This window comes from Rana temporaria, chromosome 13 (assembly GCF_905171775.1).
Source record: "Rana temporaria chromosome 13, aRanTem1.1, whole genome shotgun sequence".
Lineage (NCBI taxonomy): Eukaryota > Metazoa > Chordata > Amphibia > Anura > Ranidae > Rana > Rana temporaria.
The window spans coordinates 102,838,258-102,853,889 of NC_053501.1; the positions used below are offsets into that span (position 1 = coordinate 102,838,258).

The 15,632-nt window shown below is 48.2% G+C and overlaps 1 protein-coding gene across 1 annotated transcript in view; it reads left to right on the forward strand.

Annotated features, from left to right (window-relative positions):
- Positions 1-15,632, forward strand: part of SV2A (synaptic vesicle glycoprotein 2A) — a 179,128-nt gene that overhangs the window by 133,210 nt on the left and 30,286 nt on the right. Inside the window, exons 7-8 of the mRNA XM_040332885.1 lie at positions 6,114-6,224; positions 8,038-8,126. Of these exons, the coding sequence (XP_040188819.1) occupies positions 6,114-6,224; positions 8,038-8,126 (200 nt within the window). The remainder of the gene's footprint in view (positions 1-6,113; positions 6,225-8,037; positions 8,127-15,632) is intronic.

The following is a 15,632-nucleotide window of genomic DNA, read 5'->3' on the forward strand; positions in this document are numbered from 1 at the left end:
CAGGGAGAGCATTAGACTGAAGCATATAGGCAATTGCATCACAATGGCCCCCCTTTTTCTCCCTGCTACGGCAAACCCGGTTGGACCTTCCCTGGTCCAGTAGGGTTGACGGGTTCAGAGCTTTTAGTCCGAGGTTAACTCCGTTTGGCGTAACTGACCTCCCTTGGCAACTGCTCCCGACTCAGGTATGTCACCGGGTCGTCAGATCACACGCCGGTCAGTCCCCAAGTCTTTGTGTGATCTGCAGAGTCACCAGAAGTCAGTGTGAAGACGGCGAATGGGTCTGTGCGCCGCCATCTAGGTGTCCCGCTATGGGAGGGGCAGGTTATGGCTCTGAAGTGACAGTCACAGGAGATTCATAAAAAGAAAAAGTTATATTTGTTGAAATGCTGTAGCACTGGTGCTCAGAGTCCGGGGGGGGGGGGGGTGGAGGGGACTCAGAGCCCCATAAGGTCAGCCACCCCCTGCTCCCTCCGCAGCCGCCGGTTCTCCTCTTTGAGCTTCTCCAGCTCCATCTCCAGTTCATGGAGCCTGGGGGGGTCAGCCCGCTGTGACCTCAGGTGGTTGTTCTCCTCCTCCATGCGGCTTATGCACTCCTCCAGCTCTATGTACTCACGGATCAGATCCTGCTTGCTCATGTCCTGCAGGCTTTCCACGTGGTCCTTCATCATCAGGAACTGGGTGGTGGTGTAAGGGGCCACCGGTGGGCCCTTGGCGAACATCTCGGCCCGCATCTGGGGCGCCCGCTGCGATTCCATCTCCTCCAGTCGCTTCTTCTCCTCCCAGGTCCGCTGGTTATATGACTTCCAGGACCTCTTCTTCTTGGAGGGTAGCTGGCGGTGCCTCTTTCTGCCCAGCTCCCTCCAAGGCCCCTCCGGCTCATGGCTGTCGCCCATGACCAGCTGACAATGGTGTTCCCTGTTGTCCGTAATAACAGATTGTACCATGAGGGCTTCGTAAGGGGTGCCCAATGGTTCTTCCTGACCCAGCTCCTGGGGATCCCAAGCCGAGTCTACACAATGGGCTGCTGCTGGTGGGCGGTACCCCGGTTGAGACCAATTTGACCTGGTGTTGTCATTCATGGGGCAATTCTGCTTGAAGTGACCCAACTGTTTGCACCGGAAGCAGCGTTGTTCGTTGTCCTCCTGGCGTGGGTAGCGAGGGCTAGATGTCATCGGTCTGTTAGGCGGTTGGTATCTAGCGGCTGGTGGGTGTGAGGGCACCGTTGGTTGTGGAGGTTGTACCCGTGGTGTGACCTGGTTTGTCTTGCGAGTATCCGCATATTCATCCGCCAACTTCGCGGCCTCTGGTAGAGTCATGGGCCTGCGATCTCTCACCCAATCTTTGACATCCGTCTGGATGTGATTGTAAAATTGCTCCAGGAGCATTAGTTGCAAAATGTCCTCTGTGGTGGTGGCCTGGCTGCTGTTAACCCAGTTAGAGGCCGACAGGGACAACTGGCATGCCCATTCCGCGTAAGAGTCTTTCGTGGTTTTGCGTGAGTCCCTGAACTTCTGTCGGTGGGACTCTGGGGTTACTGCATAACGAGCCAGGAGCACTTCTTTAACCCTGGCGTAGCTATGGATATCCTGATCTGGCACGGTCCGGAAAGCATCAGAAGCTTTGCCTGACAGTTTGCCTGACAATATTGCAACCCACTCTCCTCTAGCTATTCGGTGCAGGTTACATTGTCGCTCAAAATCCGCCAGGTAGTTATCAATTTCACAGTCCTTTTCATCAAAAGCTTTAAAAGCGCTAAACGGAATCTTCCTTGTGTCTGCTGTGCTGTACTCACTGTTCGGAGAAGGTGCGGCTGCTTGTTGGACTGCTGCCAGTTTTAACTGTAGTTCTGCGTCCCTTATTTGTTTATCCTCCTGTAGTTCTGCGTCTCTTATTTCTTTAGCCTTCTGTAGTTCTGCGTCCCTTATTTCTTTAGCCTCCTTCGCTAACAGGGCCATCACTCTCAGCACCACATCTGCCGTTGGGTTCGGGCCGAACCACGCTAGCTTCTCTCTCATTAGCTTGTTGGCTGGCGATTCCTCCTCCTGAATCACTGGTGTCTCCATCTCTTGTACTGCTGGCGTTGCTGCAATCCCGTCCTCCTGGTCTATCTCCATTGATTCTGCTATGATGACCCGCTTGGTTTTGTTGCTAGCAATCCTTCCACGAACTTCCAGTAGTTCTTCCAGTGTCTGCTTGGAATCCGGGTGTGAAGGGGAATAGAAGGGAAAAATCCCACTGCTGCCAACCAATTGTGACGGTATTGGTATGATATCCCCGTCAACGTTCCCTTCTTCCCATAACGAAAATCACCCCAATATTCCACGAGAAGGAATATCCCTGAAGTCGCCCAGAAAGCCACACATGCCAAGCTTACTGCTGGAACAACACAGACTTTAATGGTTTTTCTTCTCAGCTTTTTATACAGTCCAAGACATTGAAGCAACAATGAGATCTCCACCCCCCCCCTAATCACACACTAAGGCTAATTACTAAAACATTCTAGACAGGTCGGCACCGACCGACAATTATCATGTCTAATCACTGCACATTCATTAAACAACAAACCACCTTCACACACTGAGTTTCCTAAGCAGACGTTTCGTCCCTGCATCCAGTTTGACACCTATTAACACCTCTGAGAATCACTAGGTTGTAGACAGGGTTATCACACAATTAAAGGCCTTTCAAAAGCTAGCCTTATTTAACATATGAACAGTGTTCACAGAGAGAGATGAATCACACATGAAAACACCTGTTACCTGTAACCCACAGCATTAAGTTAGCAGGGAGAGCATTAGGCAATTTAAAAAAGAAAAAAAAAGAAAAAAACAGTGCAGCGCTAGTGAGTGATATTGTGCTCATATAAATTAATAATAAACAAAAAAAGTCATTCTGGAATAAACTGAAAATTTAGCCAGAATAGGAAAAAACATAAAAATGCAGATGGATATATGAAGAAAAAGTCTTAAAAAGCCACGAAACAAAGTTCATATGACTCTATCCAGTAATTTTCCTTGTGAAAGAGAAGTGGATTGTGCAGACAATGTGAAAGACTCTTGATTGATGTGAGGTAAGCTGTCACCAATACACCCGTGAGGAAGGATAAGATTGCCTGCTTACCAGATGAAAAGACTGTTTTGCATCAGTCTAATAGGGCCTGTGGGAAGTCTGGTCTCCCAATACCTTAGCCGTCAAGATAACCACGGTATAGCTCAGCATACAATCCGAAGAGTCATAAACCAAAAAAAAGAGAAGAAGGACCTCTCATAGCGTATAACGTTTAAAAATAGAAGAGGGTTTAATAAAAATTGCACTTACAATTAGGCAATATAAATACAGCATGGATAGCAAAACGTCTCCGATCTCTTGTTCCGATGCTTCTCGCTACTCGGTCAGGAAAACACAGCCGGCGTTCAGGACGGAACGCGATGACGTCACGGCACCCTACGATCGTTTCGTCGCTAATGGACTTCAACGGGGGAGTAAGCCGGATGTTGACGTCACACCGCGCACCCCTAAAGTTGCCCCGAATCCTGTGGAAAAAAAGTTTTTTTTGTACTTACAGTTTTGGTGTCTTGCGCGGCGTCCATCGGCGGCCTCGTCGGGTCCGGCGTCTGTCTGCGGCTTCGGGTATCCTCTACGTCGGGCCCGGCTTCCTTCTGCGGCTTCGGGTGTCGTCTGCGGCTTCGGGTGTCGTCTGCGGCTTCGGGTGTCGTCTGCGGCTTCGGGTGTCCTCTGAGGCTTCGGGTCCGGCGTCCTCGCGTTCTCCCCGCTCGTTTCCTGCGCCGAGTTTGAATACTGCGCCGACATATACAGAGCGCAGTACACTCGTGTATTGTCGGCAGTGCTCGGCAACTCTCGAGCTGACGTCCTGTACGTCCAGGACATGAGCGCGGAAGGAGCCGAGACTGGCCGACTATATCCGAGTGTACTGCGCTTGGTATATGTCGGCGCAGTATTCAAAACTCGGCGCAGGAAAGCGGGTATCGGCGTGATTTTCAGGGCAAAAAAGTGCGCGGTATACGCCGATAAATACGGTACATTCTTTTACCTGCCCTGTTTGGGGGTTGGTTGTGAAATATTAGGGGTCAACAGACCCGGTTGTCTCATATTTAAGACAGACAGAGAAAGGAACTGAGGACATACCATATTTCCCCTCAAGTAAGACCTACCACGAAAATAAGACCTAGCGCTATTTTCCAGGAAGGCTGCAATATAAGCCCTGCCCCGAAAATAAGACCTAGTTTAAAATGCTTGTAAAATCCTATAATCCACTCTATTACAGTAGTATATAATGTACAATGTGTGTGTTTCTGTAATATAATTGCGTGGAAGAGAGCGCCGGCGGGTCACAGAAGAGCGGCGCTAAAACGAAGGTATTTGGCACAATTATATTACAGAAACACACACATTGTACATTATATAATACTGTAATAGTGGATTATAGGATTTTACAAGCATTTTAACTCAGTTCCCACTGGGGATTCCTGTCAGGCAGGGAGAGAGAGAAGGAGAGAAGACAACACATTACATGGTAAGACCTACCCCGAAAATAAGCCCTACTGTGTTATTTGTTGTCAAAATTAATATAAGACCCAGGCTTATTTTCGGGGAAATACAGTAGATATATCAGTCCCTTTCTCTGCAGTCTCATCTGCACAGATGAATGATTAGCAAGAGTTTACAGGCTTCCTTTCCATTCACAAACTGAAGCATAGTACACCCAGTTTGCTATGCTTCGGCGTTAAATGGACACAGGAGCGACTGGTACCGATTACTCATTGTGTTCATTCAGAAAAAGAAGGAGCTGTTAAATTACATATTCATCTCTCCATCCTGAAACATCCCCCTGTGTGCGTCCTGGTGGGAGAGGAGAGGAGAGAAGAAAAGCTGGCAGCGCTGCAAGATAAAGGGGAAACAGGGGACCCAGACAGCAGGACAGCAGGGGGATGGGGGCACAGATTCTAGAACTGACCCCCCTGCATTGAAGCCCGAGTGACAGAGAGGAGGAGAAGCCGCTGGAGGAGAAGCTGCAGGGGGGGACAAGAGGGCTGATGTTTGCAATAAGGCAGTACAGCTGGTCCTCGGCAGGTGCCTGGGCCCCCCTTTTGAACTGATAAGGCCCAGCTGTACTGCCTTATCACTAGCCCAGGTACATAGGGTGATTAGGGTGTGCCCAGGCACAACTGGCACACCATGGCCCAGATTCACATACAAACGCCTATCTTTAGGCGGGCGTAGCGTATCTCAGATACACTACACCGATGAACTGAGCGCCATGTCCTGTATTCAGAAACAACTTGCGCTCTAATTTACGGCGGCGTAGTGTATCTGACACGGCAGAAGCCCGCCTAATTCAAACTAGTCTGTTAGGGGCCGTGTTGTATGTAAATGTGTTGTGACCCCACGTAAATGACGCTTTTTACGAACGGCGCATTCTCAGTATCACGTTGAATTATCCAAGCAAATTACGCCCGCTCAATGCTTAGTCGACGTGAACGTAACCTACGCACAGCCCCATTCACGGACGACTTACGCAAACAACGTAAAATATGACGCTGTTCGTACGTTTCCGACGTCCATACCTAACATGACTTACCCCTGCTTTATGAGGGGTAACTTTACGCCGGCGTATGTCTTACGTAAACGACGTTTCTTGATACGCCGGGCGCACGTACGTTCGTGAATCGGTTTATCTAGCTAATTAGCATATTCGACACGGAAATATACGGAAGCGCCACCTAGCGGCCAGCGTAAATATGCACCCTAAGATACGACGGCGTAGGAGACTTACGCCGCTCGTATCTAGGCAACTGTGAGGCGTATCTGATTCTATGAATCACGCGCCGAGTTGCGACGGGCCGCACTCAGAGTTACGACGGCGTATCTGGAGATACGCCGTCGTAACTCCTTTGTGAATCCGGGCCCCTGTGCGCACACCTACGCACATACTTGTTCTTCCATATTTAATTGTACAGTGAAACCTCGGATTGCGAGTAACGCGGTTAACGAGCGTTTTGCAATACGAGCATTTTTTTTTATTAATTTAATTTTATATGCAAATGCGTCCTATCAGAGTTCTTTTAAAAACTGTTACATTTTATTTCCAGGTTACACAAATCAAGACCATGAAATGTGCGGACGAGCTGATCGAGATCCAGTCAGATTCAGGAACGTGGTACAGCCGCTGGTTGATTCGAATCGTCAATTTGTCACAGCAGGTAGAGCCATGTTACAATGGAAACCAATAGTGAGTTAGTTTGGAAGGTTTAAGCCCTGTACACACGATCGGTTTGTCCGCTGAAAACAGACCGATGGACCGTTTTCATCGGACAAACGATCGTGTGTGGCCCCCATCGGCTTGTTTAAAAATTTTCCTATGAAAAAAAAAACGATAGAAAAAAATGATTGTCTGTGTGGAAGTCCATCGGTCAAAAAAATCCATGCATGCTCAGAATCAAGTCGACGCATGCTCGAAAGAATTGAACTTCATTTTTCTCAGCACGTCGTAGTGTTTTACGTCACCGCGTTTTGGCACGATCGGATTTTTGACTGATGGGGGCAGATTCACAGAGATCGGCGTATCTCTGTGCGGGCGTAACGTATCTCATTTACGTTACCCCGCCGCAAGTTTTTCAGGCAAGTGCTTTATTCACAAAGCACTTGCCTGTAAAGTTGCGGCGGCGTAGCGTAAATCACCCGGCGGAATTCAAATTCGACGGGTAGGGGGCGTGTTTCATTTAAATGAAGCGCATCCCCACGCCGAACGAACTGCGCATGCGCCGTCCCGAAAATTTCCCGGCGTGCATTGCTCTAAATGACGTCGCAAGGACGTCATTGGTTTTGACGTGGACGTAAATTACGTCCAGCACCATTCACGGACGACTTACGCAAACAACGTAATTTTATAAAAATTTTCGACGCGGGAACGACGGCCATACTTAACATTGGCTGCGCCTCATAGACTTTATGCCAGGAAAAGCCTAATGTAAATGTCGTAACTTTACTGCGTTCGGGAATTCGCGTATCTAGCTAATTTGCATACTCGACGGGGAAATCGACGGAAGCGCCACCTAGCGGGGGGAAAAAAATTGCAGTTACGATCCGACGGTGTAAGAATCAGTCGCATAGATACGACGGCCCAGATTAGGACTTACGACGACGTACATGGCGCTGCGCCGTCGTAAGCCCTTTGATAATCTGGGCCATGGTGTGTAGGCAAGACTGGTGAAAGTCAGCTTCATCGGATATCCGACGAAAAAATCCATCGGATTAGATTCCATCAGATATCCGATCGACAGTTCATCAATCAATATCCAAGTGGGGAGAGACTTGTCCAAAGTCGCACTGTACTCGGTACTTCAAGCGATCTATATGTACTCGGTGTAATATGCAGAGTATCACCCGGGAGTGACTTCACCAATGGGCAAGGGGAGAAATAAATACTCTTACCCTCCGGAGTGGACCCAATTCACCATACGGTGGTGGATCGCATGCGCTTAATCACACCAAGGACTTGAAGGGACTGGATCTACAGAACACTTCCTCCTCTCCACTGGAAATGGCCTTCTGTGTTAGACCAACCGTTGTGGCATAAAGATCTGGTATACTGGAGCCAAATATGCCAAAGCTAGGATTCCCCCAGACTTGATGGACATATAAAAAGAAAAAAAGGGCCTCCACATAGTGTAAATCCAAAAGCTGACAAGCTTTATTGTAAAAAAATACCAAAAGCACAAAAAAAAATTCAAATGCAAAATTTCAAATGCAAAAGGGTAAAAAATATATATAAAATGGAAAATGTCTAAAAATTCTAAAAAACTCATCTGAACAGTACATGAAAGAGGGTTAGCGTGGTATAGGCAGCTGGAGCTGGCATACCGCCCCGACGCGTTTCGTCTTAAACAGACATCAACTGGGGTTTTTTGGCGCAATATCTGATTTATTACCTTGATCAATACAGTCCTTCTCATGTTTTATACATTAATGCTTAAATACAAATTTCTAACTGCTCTCCCATTTCCATACCAATAGGTCTGGGCTAATTTCCTCCAGTGCTTCGCCCCAGAGTATCGCCGAATCACCCTCATGATGATGGCTGTGTGGTTCACCATGTCCTTCAGGTAGGAGCCTCCACGCCATGCCTTAGATGTTTGTAATTAATTTTCTTTTTCCAGAATTTATTGCCTTTACTTTCACTTGGTGATCCTGCCAGTAACATACTTTCTGTCTTTGGATGGGAATGCTCACTCACTATACTGTATCTATGAAGGAGCCACATTGCAACCTTAAAGCGGGAGTTCACCCATTTCTAAAAAAAAATTTTTTCTTCCCCTAGATTCCTGCTCGTTTGGTCTAGGGGAATCGGCTATTTGTATTAAAATATGAGCCGTACTTACCCGTTTTCGAGCTGCATCTTCTTCCGTCGCTTCCGGGTATGGGTCTTCGGGAGCGGGCGTTCCTTCTTGATTGACATTCTTCCGAGAGGCTTCCGACGGTCGCATCCATCGCGTCACTCGTAGCCGAAAGAAGCCGAACGTCGGTGCGGCTCTATACTGCGCCTGCGCACCGACGTTCGGCTTCTTTCGGAAAATCGTGACGCGATGGATGCGACCGTCGGAAGCCTCTCGGAAGACTGTCAATCAAGAAGGAACGCCCATTCCCGAAGCCCATACCCGGAAGCGACGGAAGAAGATGCAGCTCGAAAACGGGTAAGTACTGCACATATTTTAATACAAATAGCCGATTCCCCTAGAGAAAACGAGCAGGAAGCTAAGGGGAAAAAGTGCCCTCTAAGGGTGAACCCCCGCTTTAAAGTGGTTGTAAACCCTTTACAACTACTTTAGCCTACAGGTAAGCCTAGATTAAGGCTTACCTGTAGGTGTTCGAAATATATCCCAGACCTGCTCGGTCTAGGAGATATTTGCAAATCGCCGTATGGCGACTTCTCCTGCGCCGGAGTTAGAAAGGGCACGCTGTGCCGTTTCTATCTCGGGTCATGCTGTTAAAGGCGACTCCCGCACGCATGCGCGGGAGTGAGGTTACGTGACTCCGGCCAGACACAAAGCTGGAGTTTCGCGGCCCCAGAACGAAGAGGGATGAAGAATGGCCGCTCGCTACTAGCGTGGAAGACGGGGACATCATGCGACTCCGGGAGTGACGTCACGAGACTCCGGCCAGTCACAGAGCTGGAGTTTCGCGACCCCGGAACAAAGAGGGATGAGGAATGGCCGCTCGCTACTAGCGAGGAAGACGGGGACATCGGGGACTTCTTTTGCCTTTGCACAAAGAGACATGAACAGACAGCCAATCTACCCCCCCCCCCCCCCATACAGCCTCATAAATTAGCCAACCTACATCACAAATCCCTGGAGGCCAAGGGGAACTCTATGGTGCAGCCGATGATGCGCATAATGTAAATGGTGCAACTGCGACTCAGTCCAAGAGGTGAAGAAATTGCAAGGTGCAAGTAGAGTGCTGGGTGCAGAAAAAGAATCGCAGCATAAAGATAATATATGCAGTCGCAGAGGAAATCGCAGGATGGTGTATAGTTTATACTATAAAAAAAATTGCTGTGCGCCGCTAAAGTGTCCGGGTTTGACTTGAAGAAAAGGTGGCACCCTACTTCTCTGGCGTGCTTCATGGTGAGTGTTCGCATTGCACTTTTGCTTGACGACTGCCTCCAGGCAACTGACACTAAGAAGGCTCAGCTTTGCCAATGACAGTTTAATGGCGCTCATTTTCACACGCTTGCTTCATCAAGTCGCGAGCGTCACAGTGAAATTACCATCACCATGGCAACCACTGCGGGCCCGTCTGCTTTCCTCCTCTCTGAACCCTGCTGTCTTTTCAGTTTGTCGCTGTTTTTGTTAGGGCAGCGAGGGGGCCCTTCGTTCTTCGCTGGAGCGAACTCACATTTCATCTTTAATTAAGCAGGACTGACAGCATTAGACACAACATCGCCATAGCTACCGTGGCTCAAGCCTTTTCCTCTCGTACTGCTTCAGCTGTCAGAATTCCATTTCTGTCAGGTGTCCGTTATCATTACTGCACCGTACCGCAGAGATGAGATTACTATGTTTTACAGTGTGATCAATTACAACACAAACTTGTGTCTTATGAAAATAGAGAGCGCCTGCATCCAAAATTCCATCTTATTAGAGGTCCCCATTCCTATCCGAGATACCCCATCATGTCAGAGGTCCTTCATCTCATCAGAGGTCCCCTATTATTCCAGTGGCCCCTATCACATCAGAGGTCCCCTATTATTTCAGTGGCCCCCATCACATCAGAGGACCCTTATCACATCAGAGGTCCCCAAAAATGTCATAGGTTCTTCATCGCATCAGAGGACCCCCATCCCATCAGAATCCCCCAATCATGTCAGAGGTCCCTCATCTCATCAGAGGTCCCCTATTATTCCAGTGGCCCCATCACATCAGAGGTCCCCTATTATTTCAGTGGCCCCATCACATCAGAGGACCCTTATCACATCAGAGGACCCTTATCACATCAGAGGTCCCTTATTATTACAGTGGCCCCCATCACATCAAAGAACCCTTATCACATCAGAGGTCCCTTATCACATCAGAGGTCCCCTATTATTCCAGTGGCACCCATCCCATCAAAAGACCCTTATCACATCAGAGGTCCCCAAAAATGTCAGAGGTTCTTCATCGCATCAGAGGTCCCCCATCCCATCAGAGGTTCTCCATCACATCAGAGCCCCCCAATCATGTTAGAGGTCCCCCATCTCATCAGGGGTCCCCATTCCCATCAGAGGTCCCCCATCATGTCAGATGTTCTTCCATCACATCAGAGGCCCCCAATCATGTCAGAGGTCCCTCATCTCATCAGAGGTCCCCTTTTATTCCAGTGGCCCCCATCACATCAGACGGCCCTTATCATATCAGAGGACCCTTATTACATCAGAGGACCCCTATTATTCCAGTGGCTCCATCACACCAGAGGACACTTATCACCTTTAGAGGTCCCCAAAAATGTCAGAGGTTCTTCATCGCATTAGAGGTCCCTCAATCACGTCAGAGGTCCCCCATCACATCAGAGGTCCCCCATCTCATCAGAGGTCCTCATTCCCATGAGAGGTCCCCCATCATGTCAGATGTCCCTCATCTCATCAGAGGTCCCCTATTATTCCAGTGGCCCCCATCACATCAGAGCCCCCCAATCATGTCAGAGGTCCCCCATCACATCAGAGGTCCCCCAATCATGTCAGATGTTCTTCCATCACATCAGAGTCTCCCAGTCATCTCAGAGGTCCCTCATCACAGCAGAGTCCCCCGTGCCATCAGAGGACCTACATCACATCAGTCGTGAGACATTGTTCCCTGGGAGGTGTTTCTAACTGTGGGGGGATGGGACTGACTGGAGGAGGAGAGTAATCGCTGTTCCTAATCACTAGGAACAGCAGATCTCTCTCTCTCTTCACTCCCCTGTCAGAACGGGATCTGTCTGTTTACATTGACAGATCTCCGTTCTCGCTCTCTGTGGAGCGATCGCGGGTGGCCGGCAGACATCGGGGCCGCCGGCCACACCCATTGTCTCTGGTGTCACTCCGCCCCCCTATCGCTCTTAGAGCGGCAATTCGCCCAGGAGACCCAACCTGACGCAGTATAATGACGGTGGCTGGTCCTTAAGCGGTTAAAGTGATATTAAACCCTACATTTTTTAAGCACGTTCAGCAGCTGATTCATTCACTTATTAAGTATACAGCTTCTTCATCTTTTTAGCCTTGCCTATGTGCCAGTTTAAGCTGGTGCCATGATCACTTCCCCAGGTTTCCTGTTCTAGAGTGGCTCTTCTTGAAGCATTCTATGGAGCCACCCTTGCATGTCTCCCTATACCAGTGATGGTGAACCTTGGCACCCCAGATGTTTTGGAACTACATTTCCCATGATGCTCATCTACACTGCAGAGTGCATGAGCATCATGGGAAATGTAGTTCCAAAACACCTGGGGTGCCAAGGTTCGCCATCACTGCCCTATACTGTGCGCATCAATAGAAACACACAGCCCCATAGCCTAGGATGGTAAGGATCTCCCCTGCTTCTCCCTCCTCCACTGTTAAAGTGGTTGTGAACCCCAATTTTTTTTTTGGATGTCACAATGTACAGTATAAGATTTCCTATCATCTGTGCCCAGTCTTGCCACACAGAGTTAATCCAGCTCCGAGCAATCCTCTTTTATTGTTCAGTGAAATAAAACGGATTTACAGAGAAAAACCTTAGTCCGTTCCGCCCCCTTGCTGTGAGTGACAGGTTATTTACATATCTCATGCACTAGCCTGGAGACAGGCATTATTTTTTAATTCCCAGCCCCACTCCTTTTCTGAAGTCATGTGGTTACTTTTCTGGATTTTGACTGGATGTTAGGGATCATAGCAGAATTTAGTGTAGGGAATACATTAGGAAAAAATGCATGTTAACAAGGGGAGTGTAGAGGAGGGCGGGGAGTCTACTGACATCACGACTCCACCCACCGAGCTCCAGACAACAGATCCACCCACAGAATCTGCAGTTTTTCCGTTCTTATAACAGACAGAGGGGAGACATTTGACAGGTAAGGATGCATGCAGGAGCCATGTATATCCTTATAGATCAGCACTATGGCAGGAGTTTAGAAAGGATGAGAGGGGGTTTACATCCACTTTAAGCTAGTCTTACCTGTATACACCATCAGCACTGCCTCCTATTGTAGTGTCCCCCTCTGTGTGTGATTTATTAAAATAAATACTACAAATACCTAAATTCAGTGCCGAGATTGCGATCACATGACTGGCCAGCTTTCTCCTTTCCTCCTCTGAGAGATGCAGTGGGCGGGGCTGAGATTCCTCTTCTGATGTCAGTCTGGAGGGGAGGAGGAGAGAGCTGGCTGGCCATGTGATCGCAATCTCAACTTTTAAATGAGGTATTTACAGCATTATATTTATAAATCATTCACAGAGTGGGACACTGAAAGAGGAGGCAGTGCTGATGGTGTATAGAGGTTAGTGTTATGAGAGCAGCAGGAGGGGGAGGGGCGCCAGACACACAGACAGAGAGGGGAGGGGGAGGAGGACACAGGAGCAGAGAGGAGAGCAGATAGCAAGCTGCTGATGACAAAGGGAACAAAAACTGACCACGGTGTCTGGTCTCAGCAGCCATGATACACCGTGGTCAGTTTACAGAGGAGTGGGGAGAAACTGGCAGGATCAGTGAGGTTTTTTAGGTGTTACAGGGGGCCAAATGACACAGGACAAGCACTGTGTCATATAACATGCTTTAACCACTTCCCGACCGCCACACGACGATATACTTCGACACAATGACACGTCCCTTTAAATTTGCTGCCCAGCGGGCACATGCGCGCGCCGTGTGCCTTGTGAGTGCGCCCGCGGGTCCCGGGAACTCGATGTTGCGGTCGGCAAAGGCAAAACAGGGGATGCCTTTGTAAACAAGACATTCCCCTGTTCTGCCTAGGCCCTAGGGACACGTCAGTTATCTACTGTTCCCTGTGTTCGGGCACAGTGATCAGTGACATGTCACTGGTAGCTCCTCCCCTAACAGTTAGAATCACTCCCTAGGACACACTTAACCCCTTTAGCACCATATAGCGGTTAACCCCTTCACTGCCAGTGTCATTTTCACAGTAATCAGTGCCTTTTTATAGCACTGATCGCTGTATAAATGACAATGGTCCTAAAAATGAGTCAAAAGTGTCCGATGTGTCCGCCATAATGTCGCAGTCACAATAAAAAATCGCTGATCACCGCCATTACTAGTAAAAAAAAAAAATATTAATAAAAATGCCATAAAACTATCCCCTATTTTGTAGACGCTATAACTTTTGCGCAAACCAATATACGCTTAATGCGATTTTTTTACCAAAAATATGTAGAAGAATACGTATCGGCCAAAACTGAGGAAAAATTCGCTTTTTTTAAAAAAAATATTGGATATTTATTATGGCAAAAAGTACAAAATATTGCTTTAAACTTTTTTTCAAAATTGACGCTCTATTTTTGTTTATAGCGCAAAAAATAAAAACCGCAGAGGTGATCAAATACCACCAAAAGAAAGCTCTATTTGTGGGAAAAAAAGCACGCCAATTTTGTTTGGGAGCCACGTCGCACGACCGCGCAATTGTCAGTTAAAGCGACGCAAAAAGTGCTTTGGCCAGCCAAATGGTCCGGGGCTTAAAGCGGATGTGCCATGGGAACAAAATATTAAAAGCCAGCAGCTACAAATACTGCAGCTGCTGACTTTTAATATTAGGACACTTACCTGTCCTGGAGTCCAGCGCCGATCGCAGCAGAGCACGAGCGATCGCTCATCACTCTGCTGCTCCCCCCGCCATCCACGCTGAGGGAACCAGGAAGTGAAGCGCTGCGGCTTCACTGCCCGGTTCCCTACGGCGCATGAGCGAGTCGCGCTGCGCCCGCCGATTGGCTCACACACTGTGTGCTGGGAGCCGAGTGTTCCCAGCACACAACGGGCGACAGACGGGATGTGACGGAATGCCCGTCTTTTGCCCGTAGCGTGTGGCCGGAAGTGGGTGCAAATACCTGTCTTTAGACAGGTATCTGCACCCCCCTCCCCCCTGAAAGGTGTCAAATGTGACACCGGAGGGGGGGAGGGTTCCGATCAGCGGGACTCCACTTTAGGGTGGAGAACCGCTTTAAGTGGTTAAAGGAGCAGAATCCATTTTTTTTTGGGGGGGGTTAACAAACGCTTTAACTCTTTTCTCTGAACATAGGAAGTTCTGGGAGGCAGCACTGAGAGAGCAGGAGCCAGCAGCATTGAACGTTGAAAACTGCACGTGCTTGGATAGGAATTTTAACAAATAGTTTACCGGGGGAATGCTTATTCTATTGCGCTTAATTAATTAAGTTAAAAAACACTGCGGGTTCAATACTACGGTATGGTGATTGTTTTGCAGGCTTTGTCGATCGTTAATGTGGTAGTAGTGATGATAGTCAATTATTTTTAATTAGACAAATGTTGTTGGTGAGCTAAAGAGGATCATCAGGAAAAGGAGCTTGCTTGTTTAATGAGCAGCCATGGCTGACTCTTGTACTTACACTATATCCAAGTTACAAATGATGCAACAAAAAAAAGCATTTGCTCGGTTCTCTGCTCCAGTGATCAGATTGTAACAAGTCATAAGGTGAAAGGCTGATCCTTGTCACACATTTCTGAACATGGAAAAAAAAAACGCACAGACACCAGGAATTATAAAATCGTGTTCAGTTCAGAGCCGACATCTTATCCAGGATGTAGATCAGAGATCCCCAAACTACGGCCCTCCAGCTGTTGTAGAACTACACATCCCATGAGGCATTGTAACACACTGACATTCACAGACATGACTAGGGCATGATGGGAATTGTAGTTCCTAAACAACTGGAGGGCCGTAGTTTGAAGACCCATCATGTAGATCATGGGTCTTCAAACTACGGCCCTCCAGTTGTTCAGGAACTACAATTCCCATCATGCCCTTAGTCATGTCTGTGAATGTCAGTGTGTTACAATGCCTCATGGGATGTGTAGTTCTACAACAGCTGGAGGGCCGCAGTTTGAGGATCCCTGATGTAGATGGTGACTCTGGATGAAGCTTAAAGAAAAATCACC